The sequence below is a fragment of the Thalassophryne amazonica genome, chromosome 6 (genome assembly GCF_902500255.1).
Source record: "Thalassophryne amazonica chromosome 6, fThaAma1.1, whole genome shotgun sequence".
Classification (NCBI taxonomy): domain Eukaryota; kingdom Metazoa; phylum Chordata; class Actinopteri; order Batrachoidiformes; family Batrachoididae; genus Thalassophryne; species Thalassophryne amazonica.
Window position 1 is genome coordinate 66,458,247 of NC_047108.1, and position 25,150 is coordinate 66,483,396.

At 39.5% G+C, this 25,150-nt stretch overlaps 1 protein-coding gene across 2 annotated transcripts in view; it reads left to right on the forward strand.

The window, feature by feature from the left end:
* The window catches only part of phf8 (PHD finger protein 8), a 40,552-nt gene that overhangs the window by 3,859 nt on the left and 11,543 nt on the right, over positions 1-25,150 (forward strand). Inside the window, exons 3-15 of one of the 2 annotated variants that reach the window (XM_034172370.1) lie at positions 1,813-1,898; positions 2,111-2,240; positions 10,462-10,622; positions 16,258-16,399; positions 17,838-18,024; positions 18,155-18,317; positions 18,400-18,487; positions 19,317-19,423; positions 19,523-19,614; positions 24,186-24,275; positions 24,415-24,684; positions 24,792-24,874; positions 24,955-25,133. In XM_034172370.1, the coding sequence (XP_034028261.1) occupies positions 1,813-1,898; positions 2,111-2,240; positions 10,462-10,622; positions 16,258-16,399; positions 17,838-18,024; positions 18,155-18,317; positions 18,400-18,487; positions 19,317-19,423; positions 19,523-19,614; positions 24,186-24,275; positions 24,415-24,684; positions 24,792-24,874; positions 24,955-25,133 (1,778 nt within the window). Of the gene's footprint in view, positions 1-1,812; positions 1,899-2,110; positions 2,241-10,461; positions 10,623-16,257; positions 16,400-17,837; positions 18,025-18,154; positions 18,318-18,399; positions 18,488-19,316; positions 19,424-19,522; positions 19,615-24,185; positions 24,276-24,414; positions 24,685-24,789; positions 24,875-24,954; positions 25,134-25,150 lie in introns of both variants that reach the window. The other variant, XM_034172371.1, reaches the window with a different exon arrangement.

A 25,150-nucleotide genomic window follows, 5' to 3' on the forward strand; every position in this document is an offset into this window, starting at 1 on the left:
GTGACTTTCTTGCTATGAGGCAACAGTGCTAACCACTAAGCCACTGTGCTGCCAAAGTTATTAAATTAAATAATTTAATTCATGAATGCATTAAAAAAATCAAACATATGACCTAAATATGAAATTGACTCCTTTTCATCCTCATTACTAAAATTTTCATCTTTACCAGTTGAGGTAGTTTACATACTTAGTTTACAGTGGCCTGTATGAGAATGTTCTCATAGCAGTGCACCAGTTTTGGCTTTTGTTGAATTGTTTATTGGCCTATAATAAGTCACTCCCATTAATTTGTACTCTTCTTAAATTGCAGATCCGTTGACTTGAATGTATTAATCGCTAGCATGTTAAAGGGCAGTAAGACCATTTCTATGCACATATTAGTGAATGAGGCCTCTGGTGAGCACAGCTCCTCCTAAATTGCTTCATGGAGCAGCATCTTCAAGGAAAGATAACTGTACTTTTGTTAATAAATCATATTTGGCAAATGCATTTAGAGGCTGACCAGTTAATTCAGGTGTTTTAACACAAAACATTTTACTCCCACAACTATGACACATGCAAGCTGCTAGTATGGCAGAGTTGGTGGTAACCAGAATGGTTAGAAGCTATCGCCACTGCACAGTGCATTTGTCATTAATAAAGATATACGAGGTCTATTAGAAAAGTATCCGACCTTATTATTTTTTTCAAAAACCATATGGATTTGAATCACGTGTGATTGCGTCAGACAATCTTGAACCCTCGTGCGCATGCGTGAGTTTTTCCACGCCTGTCGGTTGCGTCATTCGCCTGTGAGCAGGCTTTGAGTGAGGAGTGGTCCAGCCCCCTCGTTGGATTTTCATTGCGAGGAAATGGCGGCATGATTTGGGCTTTTTTTCCATCAGAATTTTTTCAGAAACTGTTAGAGACTGGCAGCTGGAAACCATTAGAAAAATTTATCTGGCTTTCGGTGAAAATGTTACGGGCTTGGTAGAGAATAAGGAGTGTTACTGTCGCTTTAAGGACGGTCCCCAGCGGCTGTGGGGCGCGCTGCGCTCCGAAGCCGCCATCGACAGGCTGAACGACCATTTCATTTCTAAACGGATGGCTGTATGGATCCGTGACCATCGTGTGCAATTTCTCTGGTTATCACAAGAGCTGGACATCAACCATTTTCCGGCAGATTTCACTTTTAACAAGAGATTTTGTCATGGAAAGCCGAGCGGAGGCTTCACGCGTCACGATCGATTCGCTACTGGAGCGAGACAAAACCACCTCCGTTTTGGTCTCGCAGGACGGCTTTGAGATGGCGTTCAGACAGCTGTTGGTGGTTTTTCCATCGAGTGATTATCTGAGAAATTGTGGATGTGCCTGGACATGCCAGAACATGTCCCGTGAGGCTTCATCACGGCGTTGCTTTGCGCCATGCGGCACCGCCGCAACGCGCGGAATTCCTCCGCACGTCTGTCTCAATGTGCCGAAAAAGTGCTGATGTCCACGTCTTTTCACAATTCCTGTGCTAGTCAGACGACGTCCCGGATAAAACACAGCGTACAGTTTGGAAATGAACGGCACATTCCACCGTTACAGGAGTTTTTGTCATGGAAAGAGGAGCAGAGGCTTCGCGCGTCGCGGTGGTGCCACATGGCGCAAAGCAACGCCGTGATGAAGCCTCAAGTGGAAAAACTCACGCATGTGTACGAGGGTTCAAACTTGTCTGACGCAGTCACACGATTCAAATCCATATGGTTTTTGAAAAAAATAATAAGGTCGGATACTTTTCTAATAGACCTCGTATATTCTGTAATAACATTGAGAATGCTTTCTGTGCAGCTGTGTTGGGGTAGAAGAAGAAAAAGCAGCTGGCATTGACCTGTATCATTGCCCCAATTGTCAAGTCACCCATGGTCCCTCTGTCAGTAAGTTACAGTTCCCTTGGTAGTTTATTTGTGCACAGTTTTGAATGTCTGTATATATCTTGTTTTTATTTATTTCTGAAAGGACAGTGCGCATACATATACATCACGATACAGTGAAGTAAACAAGCCAGATTATAGCCATTGGCTAATTTCCATCTGTTGTCCATTGTAGATGTTCCACAGTATGTTTCTGATGTTTTAACTCTTCTTAGTGCGTAAGCGCCGTGGAAGCAATAAGCAGACAGATGGAGGTGGTGCAGCTGCAGGAAGAGATCCTACTCGGCCTGTTAAAACAGGCAGTACACAATTTGTTCGGGAGCTAAGGAGCCGCACCTTTCCCAAGTAAGTCTTCACTGCACAGTTTTAAAAGTTATGTTTAAAAATAAATCCAAGCACTGCAAAGTTATTACATTGCTGATTCATTGGGGCAGGTGCACATTATGCCTGGCCTTGTGGCTTTTTATTTGTCTCTAACGTGGTGAGAAACTCTGCTAGACCAGAAATTGTATTTTTATTAATACTGACAAAAAATATGGCCGATATCTCTTAATTTGTAGGTCAGTATTGATTGTCTTACTGGTGGTTACCTCAAACCAGTGCAACATTAAATATAATGCAATGCTAAAATACCCTCAGCCGTAAGAGTACAACCCCTGGCAAAAATGATGGAATCACCGGCCTCGGAGGATGTTCATTCAGTTTGTAGAAAAAAAAAGCAGATCACAGACATGAAACAAAACTAAAGTCATTTCAAATGGCAACTTTCTGGCTTTAAGAAACACTATAAGAAATCAGGAAAAAAAATTGTGGCAGTCAGTAACGGTTACTTTTTTAGACCAAGCAGAGGGAAAAAAATATGGAATCACTCAATTCTGAGGAAAAAATTATGGAATCATGAAAAACAAAAGAACGCTCCAACACATCACTAGTATTTTGTTGCACCACCTCTGGCTTTTATAACAGCTTGCAGTCTCTGAGGCATGGACTTAATGAGTGACAAACAGTACTCTTCATCAATCTGGCTCCAACTTTCTCTGATTGCTGTTGCCAGATCAGCTTTGCAGGTTGGAGCCTTGTCATGGACCATTTTCTTCAACTTCCACCAAAGATTTTCAATTGGATTAAGATCCAGACTATTTGCAGGCCATGACATTGACCCTATGTGTCTTTTTGCAAGGAATGTTTTCACAGTTTTTGCTCTATGAAAGATGCATTATCATCTTGAAAAATGATTTCATCATCCCCAAACATCCTTTCAATTGATGGGATAAGAAAAGTGTCCAAAATATCAACGTAAACTTGTGCATTTATTGATGATGTAATGACAGCCATCTCCCCAGTGCCTTTACCTGACATGCAGCCCCATATCATCAATGACTGTGGAAATTTACATGTTCTCTTCAGGCAGTCATCTTTATAAATCTCATTGGAACAGCACCAAACAAAAGTTCCAGCATCATCACCTTGCCCAGTGCAGATTCAAGATTCATCACTGAAGATGACTTTCATCCAGTCATCCACAGTCCAAGATTGCTTTTCCTTATCCCATTGTAACCTTGTTTTTTTCTGTTTAGGTGTTAATGATGGCTTTCGTTTAGCTTTTCTGTATGTAAATCCCATTTCCTTTAGGCGGTATCTTACAGTTCGGTCACAGACGTTGACTCCAGTTTCCTCCCATTCGTTCCTCATTTGTTTTGTTGTGCATTTTCAATTTTTGAGACATACTGCTTTAAGTTTTCTGTCTTGACGCTTTGATGTCTTCCTTGGTCTACCAGTATGTTTGCCTTTAACAACCTTCCCATGTTGTTTGTATTTGGTCCAGAGTTTAGACACAGCTGACTGTGAACAACCAACATCTTTTGCAACATTGCGTGATGATTTACCCTCTTTTAAGAGTTTGATAATCCTCTGCTTTGTTTCAATTGACATCTCTCGTGTTGGAGCCATGATTCATGTCAGTCCACTTGGTGCAACAGCTCTCCAAGGTGTGATCACTCCTTTTTAGATGCAGACTAACGAGCAGATCTGATTTGATGCAGGTGTTAGTTTTGGAGATGAAAATTTACAGGGTGATTCCATAATTTATTCCTCAGAATTGAGTGAGTCCATATTTTTTTCCCTCTGCTTGGTCTAAAAAAGTAACCGTTACTGACTGCCACAATTTTTTTTTTCCTGATTTCTTATAGTGTTTCTTAAAGCCAGAAAGTTGCCATTTGAAATGACTTTAGTTTTGTGTCATGTCTGTGATCTGCTTTTTTTCTACAAAAATAAACAACTGAATGAACATCCTCCGAGGCTGGTGATTCCATAATTATTGCCAGGGGTTGTACAAAAATGAAGAGAATGTGACCTTTTGACGTCTTAAAATTGGTCAAGGTTAGCCATAAGCAACAAAGTAAGTTTTAAAATGCAGTTAGCCTTTTTTCTTCAGTCAGTTAAGGGAAGAGGAACTCAACCCTTTTTTTATTTTATTAATGTGAATTTTAGTTCAAATGTTTAGTCCATCTTCTAGTCCATTGTTTTTCTAGTTCTAATTTCAGTGCTAGATTTGTTGTTGTGCCTACATATCTATAGTAGGCATGTGAATCTCTTCACTGACATCGATTTGATACGCACCTCGATACACTACCAGCGATACAATACATCTAGCGATACATGACAATACTGAGGATGCGATACGATTCACCCCTGTTCCCGATTCGATGCTATTTGATATGTATTTGATGGCAATACGATGCAGTTTGGTGCGATATAATGCGATTCAACATGATGCAAAGAAATTATACCTAAAATTTAAATAGAAAACAAGAAGCTGCAATTCAGTATGGTACTGTGGTATTATTCTTCTTCTGATTCTACTAGAGGCAGAAAATTTGTTTTACTCCTTATAAGTAGCAAATTTACCAAATTGAACATTAAGGAACAGGAATCGGTTCCCTCATATTTGGAACCTGTTTCAACACCCTGTCAGAACTTAAACAGTACAGTAAACAGTAAGACATCACTCTCAGTGAGTGACTTAAAGTGAGTCACTTATTGACAGAGTACCGTCTTGGCAAAAGTAATCCGAGATATTTTTCTCACCAGTTTTGCTGGAGCTTTGTTTACAGTCTGCCTCAGAAGAATATCTGAGTTAGGGGGCGTTAGGTGTGTCAAAATCCCTTCCAACTGCTTGCTGCTGTTTTGTGGACCTCCATGTTTGTTGCGGTAGAAATGTGCTTTCTGGCTTTCATTCCGTGGAGCATTCATTGTGCCTCAGAAAAAAGTCGATGCAAGCAGGCAGCGAGCGATGTATCACGATTTCACCCATCAATTGAATCGATGCATACTGAATGAATCTATGCACTCGCATCACGCATGTTTGTATCTAGATACCGATTCGTATCGATTAATTTCCACATGCCTAATCTATAGGTATACAGTTACTATTTACATAATTACCTCCGCCAAGGAGGTTATGTTTTCGGTCGCGTTTGTCTGTCTGTCAGCAGGATCACTCAGAACGTTTTAAACGGATTTTGATGAAATTTTGTGGAGTGGTTGGAAATGACAAGAGGAACAAGTGATTAAATTTTAGTGGTGATCCGGATCCCGATGCTAGATAGATAGATAGATAGATAGATATAGAGAGTTGTTTACATTAATTATTAAGCTCCTATTGTCTTATTTACAATTTGTACATGTTCAGTCAAGCCCCTCTATTTTGTCACGTGATAATTTCACAAGGGCCACAATGAAAATAAGTGTTTGTTTTATTGTGTTATTCATGTATCATCAATATATTCACCTCTATATGTTTATATAGATGTTGCAGAATAAACTCAATCAATCATAAACAAGATTTTATTTACCTTTTAACAGCGTCTGCAGGAGGACGTGCTTGACTGAGCTTTTGAAAAGACCGAAAGTTATCTTCGACCGCGTGTGATGTATGTGCACGCTGTCGTCCACAAGATTTCTTGTAAATCACTCCAGAGGTGTTATTGGGTTAGAAAAACAGCGTTTTCAGGTTTGGAACTGTTTATTTCTTACTAGCTTTAACATAATATATGAAAAACATGTTAGATTTACACAAAAAGCAGCAGTTTCAGAACAGATTCCACCATATTGGATTAGCAGCACAGAGAGACCAGCCAGTGAAATCACGGTGCCTCTCTACTCTGATTGACTGTCACCGTGTCCTTCACAGAATCCCGACCTCCCTGAGACCCCTGAGACTGTATGAACTGTGAAGGACAAACGAAACCCATCACACCTCTATCTTAAGAATTATTAACAAGCTCAGCAAACAGGCTTATTTCTGTCTGGGTGTTTATTAACCCATTCCAGGATAGAAATACAGATAGAAATTTTGCAGAATTTATTACAACCCTTGAAAAATGTCAACTTCCTGTTTTAGAAACGGTACCCAATCTCGAGCCTATGGATCCCCATGGGCATTGTGCTAGTTTGTAATAAAATTTTATATTAGAGGGGCTTCACAGCAACTGAAGCCAGTAGCCTTTGACCGGCTGCAGCGACAATACGAGCTGTTACTCAGAGCAGCCACACCCCTAATGTGTTAGGATAACTGGGCTTTATTGAACATGATGATGGTGATGTCTGACAATAAATGCATATTTAAATTGTACCACTGGCTTTGATTTTTATGTGTATTTTGATCTAAGTTGTCTTCACTGTGCTTGAGCAGAGAATTATGGAACAGTTTGTTCAAAGATGATGACAATAGCCATTGTTTTGTATGGCATGTATATGTGTGTGTGTGTGTGTGTGTGTGTGTGTATGTATGTATATATATATATATATATATATATATATATATATATATATAAAATGTGCGTGTGTGTAATTTTTATTTTTCAAATGCAAGCCCGAGACTTAAGGTACAAAAATACAGTTTTGTTTCTCTTCAACCCCATAACAAAAACAAAACAGAACCCCATAATTGCTCTTAACTCCCTCCCTCCTCCTCAACCCATGATCCTCTAATTTGTATAAGTAAATCAAAATGAAATGAAAATAGAATCTAAAACAAGTGACAACCAGAAGTCAAAGCCATAACACACACAAACTTATAGACATGTCACAAATTACAAATTGGACAAAACTAAAATACAAAAAAAAAAAATACCAGCTCCATTTAAAGTGCTCAAAGTAAAGAATTCACTTGTATAACTATTGTTACTGTAGCTGCTCAGTCTGTAGTAAAGCAGCATGATGTAGTGTTTATAACCACTAAATTCACTACTTTCTGGGGCTGGTATCTGCTGCCAGCAGACAGGCCCAGATGAACCTGTTCGAATATGACCACTACAACAAACCTGTCTGTTCACAGGGAGACTGCTTGAGCTGGTAGCCTATCAATGTCAACAAGCAAAGGTCTCTACTGTGTATAAAACTTTTCTGATGAGCCTCTAAGCAAGAATTGAATCTTCTCTTGTTTTAAAAGGCCTACGATGTCATGTAACCAGACTTTAAATAAGGGTGGTTGAGAAGATTTCCAAAGCAAAAGAATTCTCTTATGTGCAATGAGAGGCAAATCCCATTAAATTATTTTGAATGGTTGAAGTATGAAGGTTGTCTGGTGGTTTACCAAAAATTGTAATATGTGAGATTGGGATTAGGTTCACATGTAATAACCCTGAATTTTTTTTTTAAATTGCCGCCAAAAATCAGATAGCTTGGGGCACACCCAAAACACGTGTGAGATTGCATGAAGTCTGTTGACATTTATTACACTTATTATCAAGTATGTCTGGGAACTGTTTAGAGAGTTTTTCTTTACTGTAGTGTCGTCGGTGGATTACTGTGAACTGACTTAGTGGGAGTCTGGCACATCTGGATGAAGAGTTAACTGCTGCCGTAGCTCTCTCCCAGTAGGCCTCAGAGAAAACAAGTTGGAGTTCTGCTTCCCAACCCGTCTTGATCTTGCGTAAATTAAATCGACAGTTCCACATCCCAACAATATTGCACATGCACAGTTGCGCAGAGGGCTGGTCTGTCAACAGGAATGACATCTCGTCAGGGCGCGGAGTCATACATCCAAATGTGAAATGGTTGAATATTTTGCCACCGTTACTCCGATACACAATTAACCAGACTTGAGGAAAAAAATGCAATTGAATTAGAATTGTAAATAAGTTAAAAATACACGGATGACCCAAGAAAGTGAAAACACATTTCCATTGTGGTCCATTTAAAAATCAAATGACAAAATAGAAGTAATAATAAAGTAAAATAATAATAATAATAGTGTGTATATGATAACAACAACCTACACGATTTATAAATACTAAAGGATTTTTAACCGACTACGAGGTCTGTACGGGGAAATATCAGACTGAGAGTCTGGTTTGCTTGAGGTTTCTTCCTCAGAGGGAGTTTTTCCTTACCACTGTTGCTCTGGGGGTTGGTAAGGTTAGACCTTACCTGTGTGAAATGCCTTGAGGCAACTCTGTTGTGATTTGGTGCTATATAAAGGAAAATAAATTGAAAAATAAAAAAATTTTGAAAATTGAGATGTAAGCACGGAAAGAGCACAAGCGAGGTCCGTGTGGAAAAACACAGAGGTCTGATATGCCTGTACAGACCGAGTGAGTTTAATAATTAATTTATTTTATATATATATATATATATATATATATATATAAAAAAAAACTTCACCTGCTCTGCTCACTTCAGAGCTCTGAAGCCGAGCTGAGCAGCGGCTCATCTCAGCTCACCTCCGAGCTGATAGCCAGTGTCCTGACAGAACACCGGAGTAGAGCAGGAACTTGCTAACAGATGGTTTGGTCGTTAGCTGGTAAACTTTCAGTCTGTGTGGTCCCCCCCCCACTGATGCTGTTTAGATATTTATCGTGTACGTTCATGTCCAATTTGCTTTTTGTAATTGCATTTTTAGCTTCTGGTTTGCAAAGAAAATATGCATTTCGGACTAACTGTCATGGAAACCGGTAATCTGACCGGTAATCAGCCAATCAGAGCGCGCATAGCATCGCAACCATATAATAATTTATTGTCACCCTTGAAAAATTTCAGCTATCTATCTTATAAACACTACTCAGTCTAGAGCCCGTGGATCCCCACAAGCAACACGCTAGTATGTAATATAAAGCCTGAAATGAAAGGATAATTAAAAGAATCTTGGTGTCAGAGTCAATCAGATTGTTAGAGATGTTTTAACAAGTAAAATGGTGGGGGGGAACAAATTGTTTGTGGTTATCTCACAGAACCGCCGGTTGTGATCAAATGACCAAAGGAAATTAATATTTTTTTAATTCATTCAGTCATTTTCTAAACCCTTTTATTCCAATTATGGGTCACAGGAGGCTGGAGCCTATCCCAGTGGTCTTTGGGTAAGAGACAGGGTACACCCTGGACAAGCCGCCAGTCTATTGCACGGTCACCAAAGCAAATTAATTTATTAATGAAGAGGAGAGATTTTTGCTATGCTAGCCTAATTCCTGTGGTTTTTCAAAGTTTAAAGCATTCACATGCTGCCATTTAATTTATTTTTTAATCTATCAAAAGAGATGAAAATTAAACAAGTTCATGAATGCTTGAGTTAAATATACTGGGAGACTTTGAAATAATTTACCCAATGAAGGATGTTTGTCTTCATAACACTGATTCACTCAAAAAAAAAATGTAAACAATAGAAAAAACAAATAAACTGCCATTTATTAAGGTCATTTTAAAAGTTTATAGAACAGAGGAGAAAAGTAGCCTGAAATAAATTACTTTGGTTGGGAGGAGTAGGTCAGGTCTGGAAGCATGTGCGTGTACTAAATGGCACCACATCCACCACACTACAGAACTGCCTTGTTTCATCAGTGTCAGTCATTTAGCTTCTTGCTACAGAAGGCGTTGCTGCCACCTACTTGTTGATGGGGGAGGAAAAGTAAGCTTTTAGTCATTAAAATGCACAATAAAACATTTGAAATCTCCCATGCAGAACCCAGTCACCCAAGCTATCAGCAGACCAAATTTGGTGTAGATAGGGTCACAGGGTCATCTGTAGATTTCTGTTAGCATCACACATGCACACACATATTTGTCTTGATACATAAGATAACATAATACTGACTTCAAAATTCAGTGTTCATGCAAAGGAAAGGAATGGCTCAGTGAGGGCGCTGTACGTATAAAGGACTAAATGGATTTAGTTTTGTTTGTTTTTTTGCCGGACCATTGTTCCAGTATGAAATACTTATTTCATGCAATAAAATGCAAATTAATTATTTCAAAATCACAGAATGTGATTTTCTAGAATTTATTTTTTTTTTTAAGATTCTGTCTCCCACAGTTTAAGTGTACCTACGATAAAAATTGCAGACCTCTCCATTCTTTGTAGTTGGGAAATCTTGGAAAATTGACAGTAGATCAAATACTTATTTGCCTCATTTTATGTAAATATATATGTATCCTCTTTAGGTAAATATATATGTATCCTCTTTAGGTGGTTGGTGATCCTGTGAGCTATTGCACTGCAACTGAAATATTTTTTAAATTATTTGTGTGATTACAAGCAGAACTTGCATATATGCTTGTGTTTTCATGACAGTGCGGATGAAGTCCTGCTGAAACCATCAGGTGCCCAGCTGACTGTTGAGTTTCTTGAAGAACATTCATTCAGTGTACCTGTGATGGTGCTGAGGCGGGATGGCTTGGGCATGACCTTGCCCCCATCATCATTCAGCGTCAGTGATGTGGAACACTATATCGGTAAACTTGTCACTGCTTTAAGACTAGATTTACTTCTATGATGGTACAGTTTCTTTAGAGAGACTACACAGGGATGGAAAAACAAACATGGATGTACTAAGCATGGATTGTTGTGTCTCCCCCCATGCTAGTTGGTGATGACTGTTGAACACAACCTTTTTGCAATTCATAATTGATGATGAAAGAGGAATGCTTATAATAGAAAACGGCCTGTCTCAAGAGGCTCAAGGCACAGATCTGTCAAATTAAGTGGTGGAGTAGATTGTGTTTACCAGTGTGGCATTCTCTCTGGGGTTCAAAAGCTGTTAGCCACTGTGGTTAATGAGTGATAATTTTCAATTAGCCCCTTAACAAGTGTAAATTCAAAACAGCATTCAAGAAAGCTCAAACTATAAGATAAGCCACTGTTTCAAAAGAAAAGGGGGAAAACAGCAATACAGCTTAGCCATGTCTATTCTGATTCCAGTTCACACTATTGATGTGTTGTCTCTAGGCTCCTCTATACCGCTCTCAGACTCTCTGAACTCTCTCACAACTTAATACAGTCTGATTGGTGGGCATTTGTGGTTGGGACAAGTGGCCACAGCCCCCAGGGCTATATTGTAGTGTTGATTCTTAAAACCACATTTTAGTCACAGAATGCAAGTAAACAATAATCAGTGTAATTATTGCAAACAAGCACTTCCTGAGACCCCTATACAAGTATGTGAAAATGTCAAGTTTAAACTGTTTTAAGCAGGATCCCAAAATATTGATTTAAAATTTTTGGATTAATAGGCTGCTATTAAAGAAATATGTTTATTCACACACTCATATATTGTCACATTATCATGCAATGGAGTAGTATTCTGTTCACAGTTGTAGGTGTCATTTGTTGCTCATATTAGTCTGTGTTATATTGTCTGTTTTTTTGTGTTTATGTTGTCATGTGCTCCCCAAAAATTTTTGTGGACATTAATACAACCCCTGGCAATAATTATGGAATCACCGGCCTCGGAGGATGTTCATTCAGTTGTTTAATTTTGTAGAAAAAAAGCAGATCAGAGACGTGACACAAAACTAAAGTCATTTCAAATGGCAACTTTCTGGCTTTAAGAAACACTATAAGAAATCAGGAACAATAATTGTGGCAGTCAGTAACGGTTACTTTTTTAGACCAAGCAGAGGGAAAAAAAATATGGACTCACTCAATTCTGAGGAATAAATTATGGAATCACCCTGTAAATTTTCATCCCCAAAACTAACACCTACATCAAATCAGATCTGCTCGTTAGTCTGCATCTAAAAAGGATTGATCACACCTTGGAGAGCTGTTGCACCAAGTGGACTGACATGAATCATGGCTCCAACACGAGAAATGTCAATTGAAACAAAGGAGAGGATTATCAAACTCTTAAAAGAGGGTAAATCATCACGCAGTGTTGCAAAAGATGTTGGTTGTTCACAGTCAGCTGTGTCTAAACTCTGGACCAAATACAAACAACATGGGAAGGTTGTTAAAGGCAAACATACTGGTAGACCAAGGAAGACATCAAAGCGTCAAGACAGAAAACTTAAAGCAGTATGTCTCAAAAATCGAAAATGCACAACAAAACAAATGAGGAATGAATGGGAGGAAACTGGAGTCAACGTCTGTGACTGAACTGTAAGAAACCGCCTAAAGGAAATGGGATTTACATACAGAAAAGCTAAACGAAAGCCATCATTAACACCTAAACAGAAAAAAAACAAGGTTACAGTGGGCTAAGGAAAAGCAATCGTGGACTGTGGATGACTGGATGAAAGTCATATTCAGTGATGAATCTCGAATCTGCATTGGGCAAGGTGATGATGCTGGAACTTTTGTTTGGTGCTGTTCCAATGAGATTTATAAAGATGACTGCCTGAAGAGAACATGTCAATTTCCACAGTCATTGATGATATGGGGCTGCATGTCAGGTAAAGGCACTGGGGAGATGGCTGTCATTACATCATCAATAAATGCACAAGTTTACGTTGATATTTTGGACACTTTTCTTATCCCATCAATTGAAAGGATGTTTGGGGATGATGAAATCATTTTTCAAGATGATAATGCATCTTGCCATAGAGCAAAAACTGTGAAAACATTCCTTGCAAAAAGACACATAGGGTCAATGTCATGGCCTGCAAATAGTCCGAATCTTAATCCAATTGAAAATCTTTGGTGGAAGTTGAAGAAAATGGTCCATGACAAGGCTCCAACCTGCAAAGCTGATCTGGCAACAGCAATCAGAGAAAGTTGGAGCCAGATTGATGAAGAGTACTGTTTGTCACTCATTAAGTCCATGCCTCAGAGACTGCAAGCTGTTATAAAAACCAGAGGTGGTGCAACAAAATACTAGTGATGTGTTGGAGCGTTCTTTTGTTTTTCATGATTCCATAATTTTTTCCTCAGAATTGAGTGAGTCCATATTTTTTTCCCTCTGCTTGGTCTAAAAAAGTAACCATTACTGACTGCCACAATTTTCTTTCCTGATTTCTCATAGTGTTTCTTAAAGCCAGAAAGTTGCCATTTGAAGTGACTTTAGTTTTGTGTCATGTCTGTGATCTGCTTTTTTTCCTACAAAATTAAACAACTGAATGAACATCCTCCGAGGGCCGGTGATTCCATAATTTTTGCCAGGGGTTGTATGGGCTTTTGAGCCAGAATTAAACAGAATATTTTATTTGCACACTTTGACACACTCTACAGCAGCTGAAAATGCTCCATGTCCACAGCCACAGCTCCTGTGTGGTCTGTTGCACACAAACTCACCCACATCACAGGGTGTTTGTGTGCTTGTAATTAAAAAAAATAAATAAAAGTGCAGTGGTTACAGCATCTGTGTTTTAGCAAACTGGTAAATGGGTATGCCACATTCTCTATGGAAGCACACAGAGTGGCTCTCATCAGCTGTGATAGCCACATACATTCAGTAGTGTTCAGAATAATAGTAGTGCTATGTGACTAAAAAGATTAATCCAGGTTTTGAATATATTTTTTTATTGTTACATGGGAAACAAGGTAACACTAGATTCTCACAAATCCAACAAGACCAAGCATTCATGATATGCACACTCTTAAGGCTAAGGAAACAGTTGTGCCTACAGTCTGTGCGCAACTGTTTCTGAGTCTGTGTTGATGTCTGGTTTCTGTCTGTGCAGCCACTCGACACAACAAAACTAACACAATGAAAGAGGCACTAGTTAAAGTCTTTAACTCACTGAATATGCCCTGCATTTAACTGATTTTTTTGTTTTTTTCCTTCTTCATGTTGTCCAAGAGTCGGTGGTGTCTGTATTTAATGCTGTGTTTACACATGATGCCAAGTCACAAATGCCACAAAGTATACATTCTTGCCTGCTGTCACGAATGTGTTGATTCGGGGCATAGGCGTCAGGAGTCCTCAGGAACTGTTGCAACCTGTTACTATTAATGGCACGTATCACTGGCGAATTATCACGCACCATTACGCACGGTCAATAGTAATGTTGCGCGCTATTGCACATAACAGCACATCATTCTGTCACATTATGAATCAGGCGAATTGTCTCCATACCCTCCAATATTCATCCAACTGTCACCTGCTGAACAGTTCACATCGCTGCAGATTGCTCCTCAACATCGGACTCTGTGCCATGGAGTTGTGCAGAAAGGAGACAGAGAGAGACAGACAAGTGGCTCAGACTCGTGCCTGATGAGCGCTGAGGAGCATTGGAACGAGGGGTAGAAGGGTTAACCCCTTCTAAGCCTGCGCGTACGTGAGAGAAGTGATTCATAGTGGTACGCAGTGAAATGTGACACTGCATTACAATTTGTCAAAACTTGACCGTTTGGGATGCGTGACAGTTTGGGATCCAAGAACCATCACAGGAATGACTGTGAAGGCTGTCACGCTCTATTAAGGATCACCACTAATCAAGACGTATCAACACGCTCAGTTGGGAACTCCACGACATGAGGCAAAATGAGGGTGATGCGTGACATTTGTGGAAGATTTTTGGACAGCCATAAACATGCTCCAAGAATATCACGCACCGATACACAGTTAAGGCTGCATTTACACATAACGAAGTCACGTCACGAATGCCACGAAGTATACATTCTTGGCCGCTGATCATGAATGTGATGATTTGAGGCAGAGGTGTCAGGTGTCCTCAGGATGTTACGATTAATGGCACGTGTTGCTGGAGAATTATCCGGAACCATTACACACGGTCAAGTATAATGTTCCACGTCGTTTAGTTCTGTCACGTTGTGAATGAGGAACATTGTCTCCCAAAACCCCCACATATTCATCCAACCGTCAGTTGCTGAACAATTCAGCTCACTCCAGTTTGCTCCTCAAAAGCCACAGCAGAAGAACTTTTTGATTGCATGCTTAGTTGGGCTCTGTGCCATGGACTGGTGCAGAAAAGAGGAGGAGACTGAGAGCCAGATTTGTGGCTCCACGTGGCTCTCGTCTCGCTCATTTTCCCAAACATCAGGCATATGCAGCAGGTGGAACACCTGCGGGAGCGCACTGATGAGCATTGGAATTAAACTTTTAGCCAACTTGGCATCACTGTCCTCCTTCAGCATACTGCAGTAATGAAACTGAATGCGGTGCAGCAGGGTTTAATTGTGCACACATCAGAGAAGAACGCTGTCACGCTCTATTAAGGATCACCACTAATGTAGATTTATCAACGTGCTCAGCTGCGACCTCCATGACATCCATGAGGGTGGTGTGACATTTTTTGATTTTTTTTTTTTTTTGACAGCCAAAAACATGCTCCATGAAAATCTTGAATATCACGCAACACGCACTATTAAGAAACCTATTCAGATGCGTTAAGTTACGTTAATGTCAACAATGTGCCAAGATTGATGCACATATGACATTCGTAACGCATGTTGCCTATGTGTAAATGCAGCATAAGAAACCTATTCAGATGCGTTAAGTCACGTTAAGAATGTCAGGAATGTGCCACGAATGACAGAAAAATGACATTCGTAGCACGTCCTTCCTATGAGTAAACACAATGTAAGCCTCTTTATGTACAAAAGGGCTTTTACTGTTGATCCAGAAAAGCGTGGAATCCAGCAGGACAAAAGCATGGATCAAATTTGTACAAGTGTCAAGGTGCCTTTAGTTTTTGCATGCAACACTGGCAGAGTTGTGGTGTGTGTCAGTCACATAGGGACCCACCCAAACAAAGTCACATAGGGGCTCCACAACCATTCATAGGCAAACTCTGCTCACCACACATCATGCATTCAGTCACCATATGTGAAGTGGCGAGGGCTTATAGGTCCCTGCAATGGTTCAGAACAAATGGTAAGCAGCTGGTTAAGAGCTACTAGGTTTACCAGCATTTATTGGTGAGTACAGATGGTTGTTTTGTGTCCCTTAGTTGTAAGATTGATTTCCTCCCACACAATGGATAAAATAGGCAAAATAACATGTCACTGTATGACATATAAGGTAAGTCACTTTGGTTATATGCATCTTGAGTGGTGACATCTCTACTTTTAGTAATTTATATATTTATTAGTTGCCCCACATCTGTTTAAAGGCTGGCACATAACTCTGATTTTAAACATTTACAGGGTAATGTGTATTTGCTCACATTTAATATGTTCATATTACAGGTACAGACAAAGAGATTGATGTGATTGATGTATCACGGCAGTGTGACCTGAAGATGCGGTTGGGTGATTTTGTGGAATACTACAACAGTCCCAACAGAGAAAGAGTCCTCAATGTTATTAGTCTGGAATTCTCTGAGACCAGGTAAACAAAGACTTGCATGTTGCTTAGGGTTCTGTTTGTTCCCATGATGCTCACTTATTAATTTTAAAAATGCAGTAACTATCATATGCATTGTGCTGTTGTTAGACTCCCTGCAAACAGCATTTTTGGGGGGTGGGGGGGTGTATATAGAAATCACCTTGTCACTGAGTATTTGTAGTGCATTTCCTCCTACACTGTTTAGTTGATTTCATTGAAACTTGACACAACCGTAACATATTATGCCCCGTTTACACCAGACAGAGACCCATATAAGACCTGCAAGACCATGACATGTTGTCAACTCTCAAGTCTTGGCTGGTCTCCAGTTCGATCTGTTATTTGCACTTACACCAAGCGTGCATTGTGACTGAATTGTGTGAGTGAAATATATGTTAATATGCACAATCAGTGATGCAGACTCAATTTTTAGTCCATTGTGACCAATAGGATCGGGTTGGGAGTGGGTTGGGACCTGTGAGAGTTAACAAGACTAACTATGAGACCCATGCATCTTTTAACCGGTCGCACAACTGCTGCGAGTGTTTTGAATGGTTTAATACACTCGCACACCTGTTGGAGACCGATGGAGAGTGATGGCGACCAGGAGGGACCTTTGTTCTGACCATGGAGACCCCACTGTGGCCAGCCTGCAACCCCAGTGAGAGCCAGTGCAAGTGACGGCGAGCAGAGGCCATTTTTTGATCGCACATTAGTCGTGGACTCAGTGTAAATGGGGTGTTAGGTGAAGATACGTGTGGGAAATTAATTCTGGTCTGACTTTATCAAGGAGAGATAACTTGTTTGTTTATTCACACACACAGGTTTACAAGTTTATTAATTAGTGTATTTAATCACAAAAGCAAGCAGTCACACAAGCAAACTATATATGTAAGCAACTACCATATTTTCTGGACTATATGTTGAACCAGTATATTAGTTGCATCTGCCTACAAATGCATAATAAAGAGGACAAAACATTTATTTTTGAGATGTTGTGCTACCACTTCAGGAATTAAAATGAATTTAATTGGCATATTTATAAAACAACTGTTGCATTAGCAAGCATAAAGCAATGTGTTGGCTTTCAGTTTGAGAGCATGATTTATTCATTTAATTAGTTCTCTAAGACCCAGCATGTTTTCCTCATTCAGATCATCTTTGTTTTAAGGCAATTGGCTGGCTTAATGGTGTATTACTGCGACCTTGACTCCGGAGTGTGGCTCAGATGGCGCCTCATGCATATTAATATGCGGGAGCAGCTTTCTGTTGTCACACACGTAGATGGTGCCATCTTATGGCTGCAGATGATGCACTATATGTAAAGTGCTTTGAAATAAAAGCTGCAGGACTAGCAAATCTAGGGGAAAAATGATGGCATGGAAGAGGTGGGTGGTATTTTGAGATCTTGATCACGTCTCTAATTTTTTGTTTGCTGTAGACTGTCAAATTTAGTGGAAACACCAAAGATTGTGAGAAAACTGTCGTGGGTGGAAAACCTCTGGCCGGAAGAGTCTGTATTTGAAAGACCAAATGTGCAGAAGTACTGCCTTATGGGAGTGAAGGACAGCTACACTGACTTCCACATCGACTTTGGAGGCACCTCAGTATGGTATCACGTCCTGAGGGTGAGAGAAAGTTTCTTTATTTAGGTTTTAGATGACACTGACAACCAAATAAAAAAAACAAGAACAAAATACACAGTAGATAATGGTTCAAGTTAATGACTACATTATAAACATTTGTGTTTGTATTCAGGGTGAGAAGATTTTCTACTTAATATCCCCTACACCAGCCAATCTGACACTTTTTGAGCGGTGGAGTTCCTCGTCGAATCAGAATGAGATGTTCTTCGGAGACCAGGTTGATATGTGCTATAAGTGCTCTGTTAAACAAGGGAACACTCTCTTCATACCAACAGGTGAGCTGTACAGAGTATATTTAGTGCATGGTTTTCGTAGTCATACACTTGTCATTTTTCCACTTATGTTTGTCTTTTTCAGGATGGATTCATGCTGTGCTGACACCAGTTGACTGCCTGGCTTTCGGAGGGAATTTTCTGCATAGCCTCAATATCGACATGCAATTACGGTTAGTTGAAAGAAGCTCATGTTACCATTTAAACAAAATATGTTTGACTAGTAACTTTTCCAGGACTGATGAGGCTTTCAGTCCCAAGCTAGATGAACTTAATAAAAGTTGAGAAATGGAAAACAAGAGTGTGCATTGCTTTATCTACTTGGTTTTTATGTCCCGCTGGCCGAGGCCTGAAGGGGGATTATGTTGTGGTGATGTGCATCTCTCCCTCCCAAAAAGGGTATAAGCCTTCTGAAATCAACTGCTCTCACACTTAAGAGGAATTTCCTGAAATTTGGTACAAGTCCTTGTTACAGGTTTGTCTTACCCATATATCGTTCGAGTTGGGCCCATTTTACCAGAGTTACGGCGCTTGATTAACAATTATCTAGACTCCGTCACTTTCATGAGTAGGTGTTTGCATGCTGAAATAAACTTCTCTCATATTTTTAGGAGGAATTTCATGAAACTTAGTACAATTCTTGTTAGAGGTTGGTAATATGCATATTATCATATCGTTCAAGTTGGGCCCATTTTACCAGAGTTATGGCCCTTGATTAACAAACCTAGACACTGCCAGTTTCATGAGTTTGTGTCTGCATTCTGAAATCAACTATCACATACCTTGAAATGTTATCAGAATATAGCAAGCACTTGTACCAATGCAGTATTTGCCAGCAGGGGATATTGAGCTCTCAGGGCACTCTGGGGTGTTGCAGCTCTATGGACTATTTAATCCAAAATACATATTACTCCTAATCTTTCATGATATCTATGCAGATATACTCTTGTAGGTATTGGCATCAACAACCTCTGACTTACCTTATGCTGTTGTGTTTTGTAGGGCATATGAAATAGAGAAGCGGTTGAGCACAGCAGACTTGTTTAAATTTCCCAACTTTGAGACTGTGTGTTGGTATGTTGGAAAACACCTTCTTGATACCTTTAGAGGTAAGAGATTTTAGTTGATAACCATAGAAATGTTTTTTGCTTTGAGAAGTATTGGATGGTCTTGTGTATACCATGATATTTTAATATTAATGGCAACAGGTCTCAGAGAAAACCGGAGACACCCTGCCACTTACCTGGTTCATGGAGCGAAGGCGCTGAACAATGCTTTCCGCAGCTGGACCCGCAAAGAGGTTAGAATGTGAGCCTGTAACTTTTGTGAGTAAAAGTAATTCAAAAGTGTGGAAGTGTGGAAAAGGTGTACCCACATTACATCTCAAAAGGCAGCTTTGTTTGTCATGGCCAATAAACAAGAAAATACAGAAATGGTACATTATACTATTGTCAGAAATTTCATTTTACAGTTTTTCTTAGAACATAAATATGGATAACAATTTCTGAAAAGCTTAATCTTTGTTACATGCATCTGTGCGCATGGCTGCAGTTATAAATTTACATGCACCATGGCCTAGAAACATTCTAACTCAATTTTCTCCAACTTCATGCATTTCATATTACCAAACAATGCGTGTGTTAAGTCGTTCAGAATGGCCACTTCATTTCCATACAGTTAATTAAAAATAACACTTAAAGATTTTGTAAGGATCTACCACACTGTGGAGCCCCCTCCTGTCCTGGTTGATAATCACCCAAGCAGACAACTCCATTATCACCTCTTAAAAATAACCAGCTATCTTCTGTAGCCAGGAGGAATATGGGCAGCCCCTTTGTCTTCTCAAGCCATTTGTGGCCTCAATTCAGAGGCACTTGTATGCAGAAACAGGTCACATGGCCAGAATGTTGTAGCTGTGTTCTCTCACAATGCAAGTGACACTCTTCATTTTAAGATAGCCACTCACTGCTAAATGATACAGTGTGCTTGGGCCTTATCAGTGTAATGCAGAAAGTACCACAGAACACATCGCACACCAAAGGGTCAAATGTAAACTGAGGTCAAGAATGGGGTGGTCAAGAATAGGTCTTTGGAGGTTTGGTGGTCAACATGGAGACTTTGGAGTTGAGACAGGCCTAAAAAATGTAAGTCTGAAGTTACAGAATTTATGTTCTGTACTATGCTTCTTTTTCAAATTTGTCTGGCAAATTAAGTTTTTGAGATTGAAAAAATAAAATTTAATTATTCCAGATTATGCTTTCATTCTTGGCACTCAGTGGGACCAACGGAAGATTGTTGCACTACGAGATCTCCTATCAAATATAGTGCAAGTTAACACAATGTCAATAAATGTATTAGTTATGATCATTTAGAATTAATGTGCATCCTTATTCTCATCTGAGACGGTGAAGATGTGCTGCATGAGATGCATGTGTTCGATGGGATGCGACCATGATGCTTGCAGTGTGTTACAGTGATTAGGTTCCATAATAGACAATTTTCAAGTTGCACCAGCATCTTGAAACCGAGACCTCCAGTTAGGGAGCCTCTCGCTCGTGTGTTTCGCATCATTAGAAGCTGTCAGAGTTGAAATCTGTAAAAGAGCAACTCAATTAGCACAAAAGAATGATCACGCAGGAGACTGAATTTTATTTCCTGATCGGGAGAGAACAAACAAGCGAGTCCCTTCGTCAAGAACCGTCCTCGTCTGCTCTGAAGGGCCCTGCCCATTTGCTTCTCCTATTTATTGACAAAAAGTTACATACAAGCATATAGGAGCGGCAGTATCACAAACAAGGAAAAGACAGAGCGTCTGGTCTCACATTGATATGAATACTGTTATGGCTTTAAGCCTTCAGTCTCCTACGCTTCCCATAACAATGTCCAACCCTGAACCAGTGTGCCGGTCACACCGCTCTTCCCTCAAGGCTGAACCGTTAATTAAAGACGCACATCTGCGCTCAGCAAAAACATAGCTTTAGCTAAACAGTCTGCACATTCACTAAGCCAAAGATCATCTGTTCACCCTCTCGTGTGAGCAGTTTTAATGATTACTTGAACAGTTCAGTGTATATGGTTGCTTTGACAATGAGTGATTAATTAAAAGAATAAGGGTACATGAACTGTCACACATGCAAATATGTATATATGAAAATAGAGAACGGAATCAAAGACAAGATCAAAGACAGTACATCAAAGTAAAGGCATTAACAATCAAAGTAAAGACATTAATATTTGACAGTCATATTGCTAACATATAGAAAATCCTGTCATTATTCCCCCCGTTTATCGAATTTTAATGTCTACATTCACAACATCATCATTGTAGAAACATCAAAAAACTTAGTGTACTTAACCATCAGTTTTCCCCGTCTGGATGGGGTGACATAATTCAGCATCTGATAGCAATAACGCAACATAGTAACAGTCCAGCAATAAGCCATCAACTGTGGTGGAAATCATCTGTTGAGCCATTCATCAAGCAAGAGGAATCATACAACAAATCATAACACGTAGTAAGTCCAGAAAAACAACAATGGGGTGAGCAGTTGTAGCAGGATGTGATACCACAATCCGAAGAAGAGCCATGAGGTCCAGCTACCGTCCGTAATAAAGTCTATACTCACAGTGCTCCTCAATAACATCAGATTTTTGTTAGCTCCTATTTCATTCTAGTTACCCCAGTACATTCAATAGTAAGAATTTAGATGAAGCACATTCAACATACAACACAATTCAGCGGTTTCCATCAGATACATACCCGTCGAACATCATTTCTTTGTATAAATATTTAAACTGATTGATATTTGGACATCGTTGGAGTTTCTCAGGTAGCTTATTCCAATTTGTTGGGCCACAAATAGAGACACAGAAGCATTTCCTGGTCGTCCTTGCGCCCACAGTTGTAAAACAATACAAACCCCTTAAATTATATAGTCCTTCTCGTTGCGTAAAATATCCTTGAATTCTGAGAGGTACTTGCTTAATTTTTTTTTTTTTAATACATCAATCGAACAGTCTTAAATGAAATCTGTGATGTAATAAACGGTGGATTGGTATGATCCCGATAACCTGCTTTATGAATTGTTCATAATGCTCTTTTTTGAAGGTTGAATAATGGTTGTACTGTAGTTTTGTAGGTATTGCCCCATACTTCAGCACCATAAGTCAACTAAGGTGCAATCATTGTGCAGTACTGAGTATGTAGTGCTTTACCATCAAGAATGTGCTTTGCCCTGCTTAATATTGCTGTACTTTTTAATACTTTCTTTTGACTATGTTGAATATGTGCTTTCCAGTTGATTCTGTCATCGATGACCACACCTAACAACTTGTTCTCTTTGACAGGTTCTATATTTACCCTCTGTATGTTTAACTGTATTTGTTCATCTTTTTTATGGTTTCCAAATAACATTATTTTAGTTTTTAGACCAATTTAGTGACAGTTTGTTCATATTGAATCAAACCAACTCTTCAACTTTATCATTTCTGATCCCAGATCATCTAATAATTGTTGATCAAAGACAGTACATCAAAGTAAAGGCATTAACAATCAAATTAAAGACATTAATATTTGATAATCATATTGCTAATATATAGAAAATCCTGTCAGAAGCAACACCTCACCTGTCAGATTTCCAATGGAGTGAAATGGCCACTGGAGGCGAATTCCTCGCCGTATCGGTAAGCAATTTTGTTGTCGTTGTTGTTAACCCACAAGGAACAAGAAGAAGCGCTGCAGTGGTGTGAATGTCAATGTAAAGCCCCGGTCACACGGCGTTAACAAAGGACACCGGAGCCAAAACAAGAAATCTGGACTTACGTTGACACTATTTAACGATCATCCAGCTTCATTCCTGTAGCTGGTGCTTAATTAGAATTTTCAAACTGTTGAAAAATGTGAACCAATCCCAACGACAACTTCTGTTAGTCCGTATTCCGTTTTGCTTTCTGTCTTGACCGTTCCTCATCGTTTGCGTAGTTCCTGTACCATCAGCGTTCTGTTTGATTGTCACCCAACTTCGTCCAACCTCCCAAGTCTGGCGTCTTGCACGAAAGTTGACAATATCTGAATGGATTGATGAGCTGAATGTGACTTGTCCATGTATGAGACGAAAAGCAATGTTGTCATACAGAAACGATAGCGGCAAACCGCGTCTTGCTAACCGGAAAGATTTGTGATGTCATCACGCATGCACATAGGCGCTGCTCTAGCAGAAACTTGAAAATCATCCACGGCAGCCTGGCTAGCCTAGCACCAGAGGTTACTCTCTGAACAGATCAGTGAAGTGACCTAACGGAATTAGTACCATACAGCTCAGAATCCACAGTGAGGCAGAACTTTGTCGTGGACGTTCCCAGCTTTTAGTAACTGCAGACACAGATGAGCAGTTGTGATGTGCACTTATATTGTGCTTCAACATTGTTTGTGTGGTACATTATGATGCGTTCAGTTGCAACTTGTAAACTCTGATTGAAATGGAAACTTCCTAAAATTATTTTCCAATGATGAATAAATAAGTCTCTCATAATTGCCCTTTCATTGCATCATTTTTAATTTGTTCATGCTGAAGTCATACTTCCTTCTCCTTGTCTACCATCTGAAATGAAATTTCTAAGTTAATTACAACCCCCCACTATCCCTCCCCCCCCAAAAAAGAAAAATAAACGACAGGATTAACTCCACATACAACACAGAAATGCTTCATATTCAGTTTTATAATCTCTGTTAATTACCACATTTAATCTCTCTGTGGAAAGATTTAAAGCAGTTGTTTGTGTACCATGTTAGGACTAGGCTGTTGCTGTTTTAAAACTGCTAAAACGTCTGTGTCAGAATGAGCCCAAATGATCAATGATTTCCTCCCCCAGGCTTTAGCAGAGCATGAAGTGGAGATTCCAGAAACCATCAATACTCAGGCACTAGTGAAAGACCTGGCCAAGGAGATCCGTCTGGTTGAAGTAAATAGTAAATTCATTAAATGTTTATGTATGCTTTTTAATCAGTTGTTTATTGAGTTAAAATGATTTCATTATATGAATCTACTCATTACCATTTTCCTGAATTATCAAATATAAGACCAATCTCTCCTTGTTATAGGATATTTTTCAACAGAACATGGGGCGTAGTGGACCTCAGTTTCCTGGTTTGCCTCTCCCCAAAGCTTCCCTTACCACCTCTCAGAATTCAGGCCGTCCTCCTGGTAAAAAAGGTCCTAAACCCAAGGAGGTAATGGGTGCTCTTGGGTCTTCATGTCCAAAGAAGAGTCAAAAGACACTCCTGACTGCAGAAGCAGATGAACTTGACCTCCTTGAAATACATACCAAACATACCCTCAAGAAAATACAACCAGGCAAATCCAAAAACAAGGTGAACATTTTACAGTTATTACTGATGTACACTGAATTATTATCCACAGATTTGATATCAGTATTTTTCATGCTAATGCTTGCAATTTTTTTCATGTGTGTTTCCAGTTAGAGTTGCCATTAGAAGAGTTTGAAGGGAAGCTAAATAAGAGCAAACTGAAACTTGTCCTGACCAATGGAAAAATCCAAGGGTAGGATTAGATTTTTAGTTACCATTAGTTATTGAAGCAGTGCTGTGTTTTAATTACTTTTTTAAAAAATTGCATTTTAGCAAGAAGGAAGGTCATATGGGAAGCAGTAATGGAGCTGGAAGTGGTGAAAACTATAAACATGTGGCCACAGAAGGATCTAGCCTCTCTGAATTGGAGTCTGAAGATGAACTGCTGATTGATGAGACTCCTCCTCCACGACGCAAGCCTGCAGGCTCTAGTAAGAAGAAGAAACTAAGTGGTGAGGAATTAACTTTA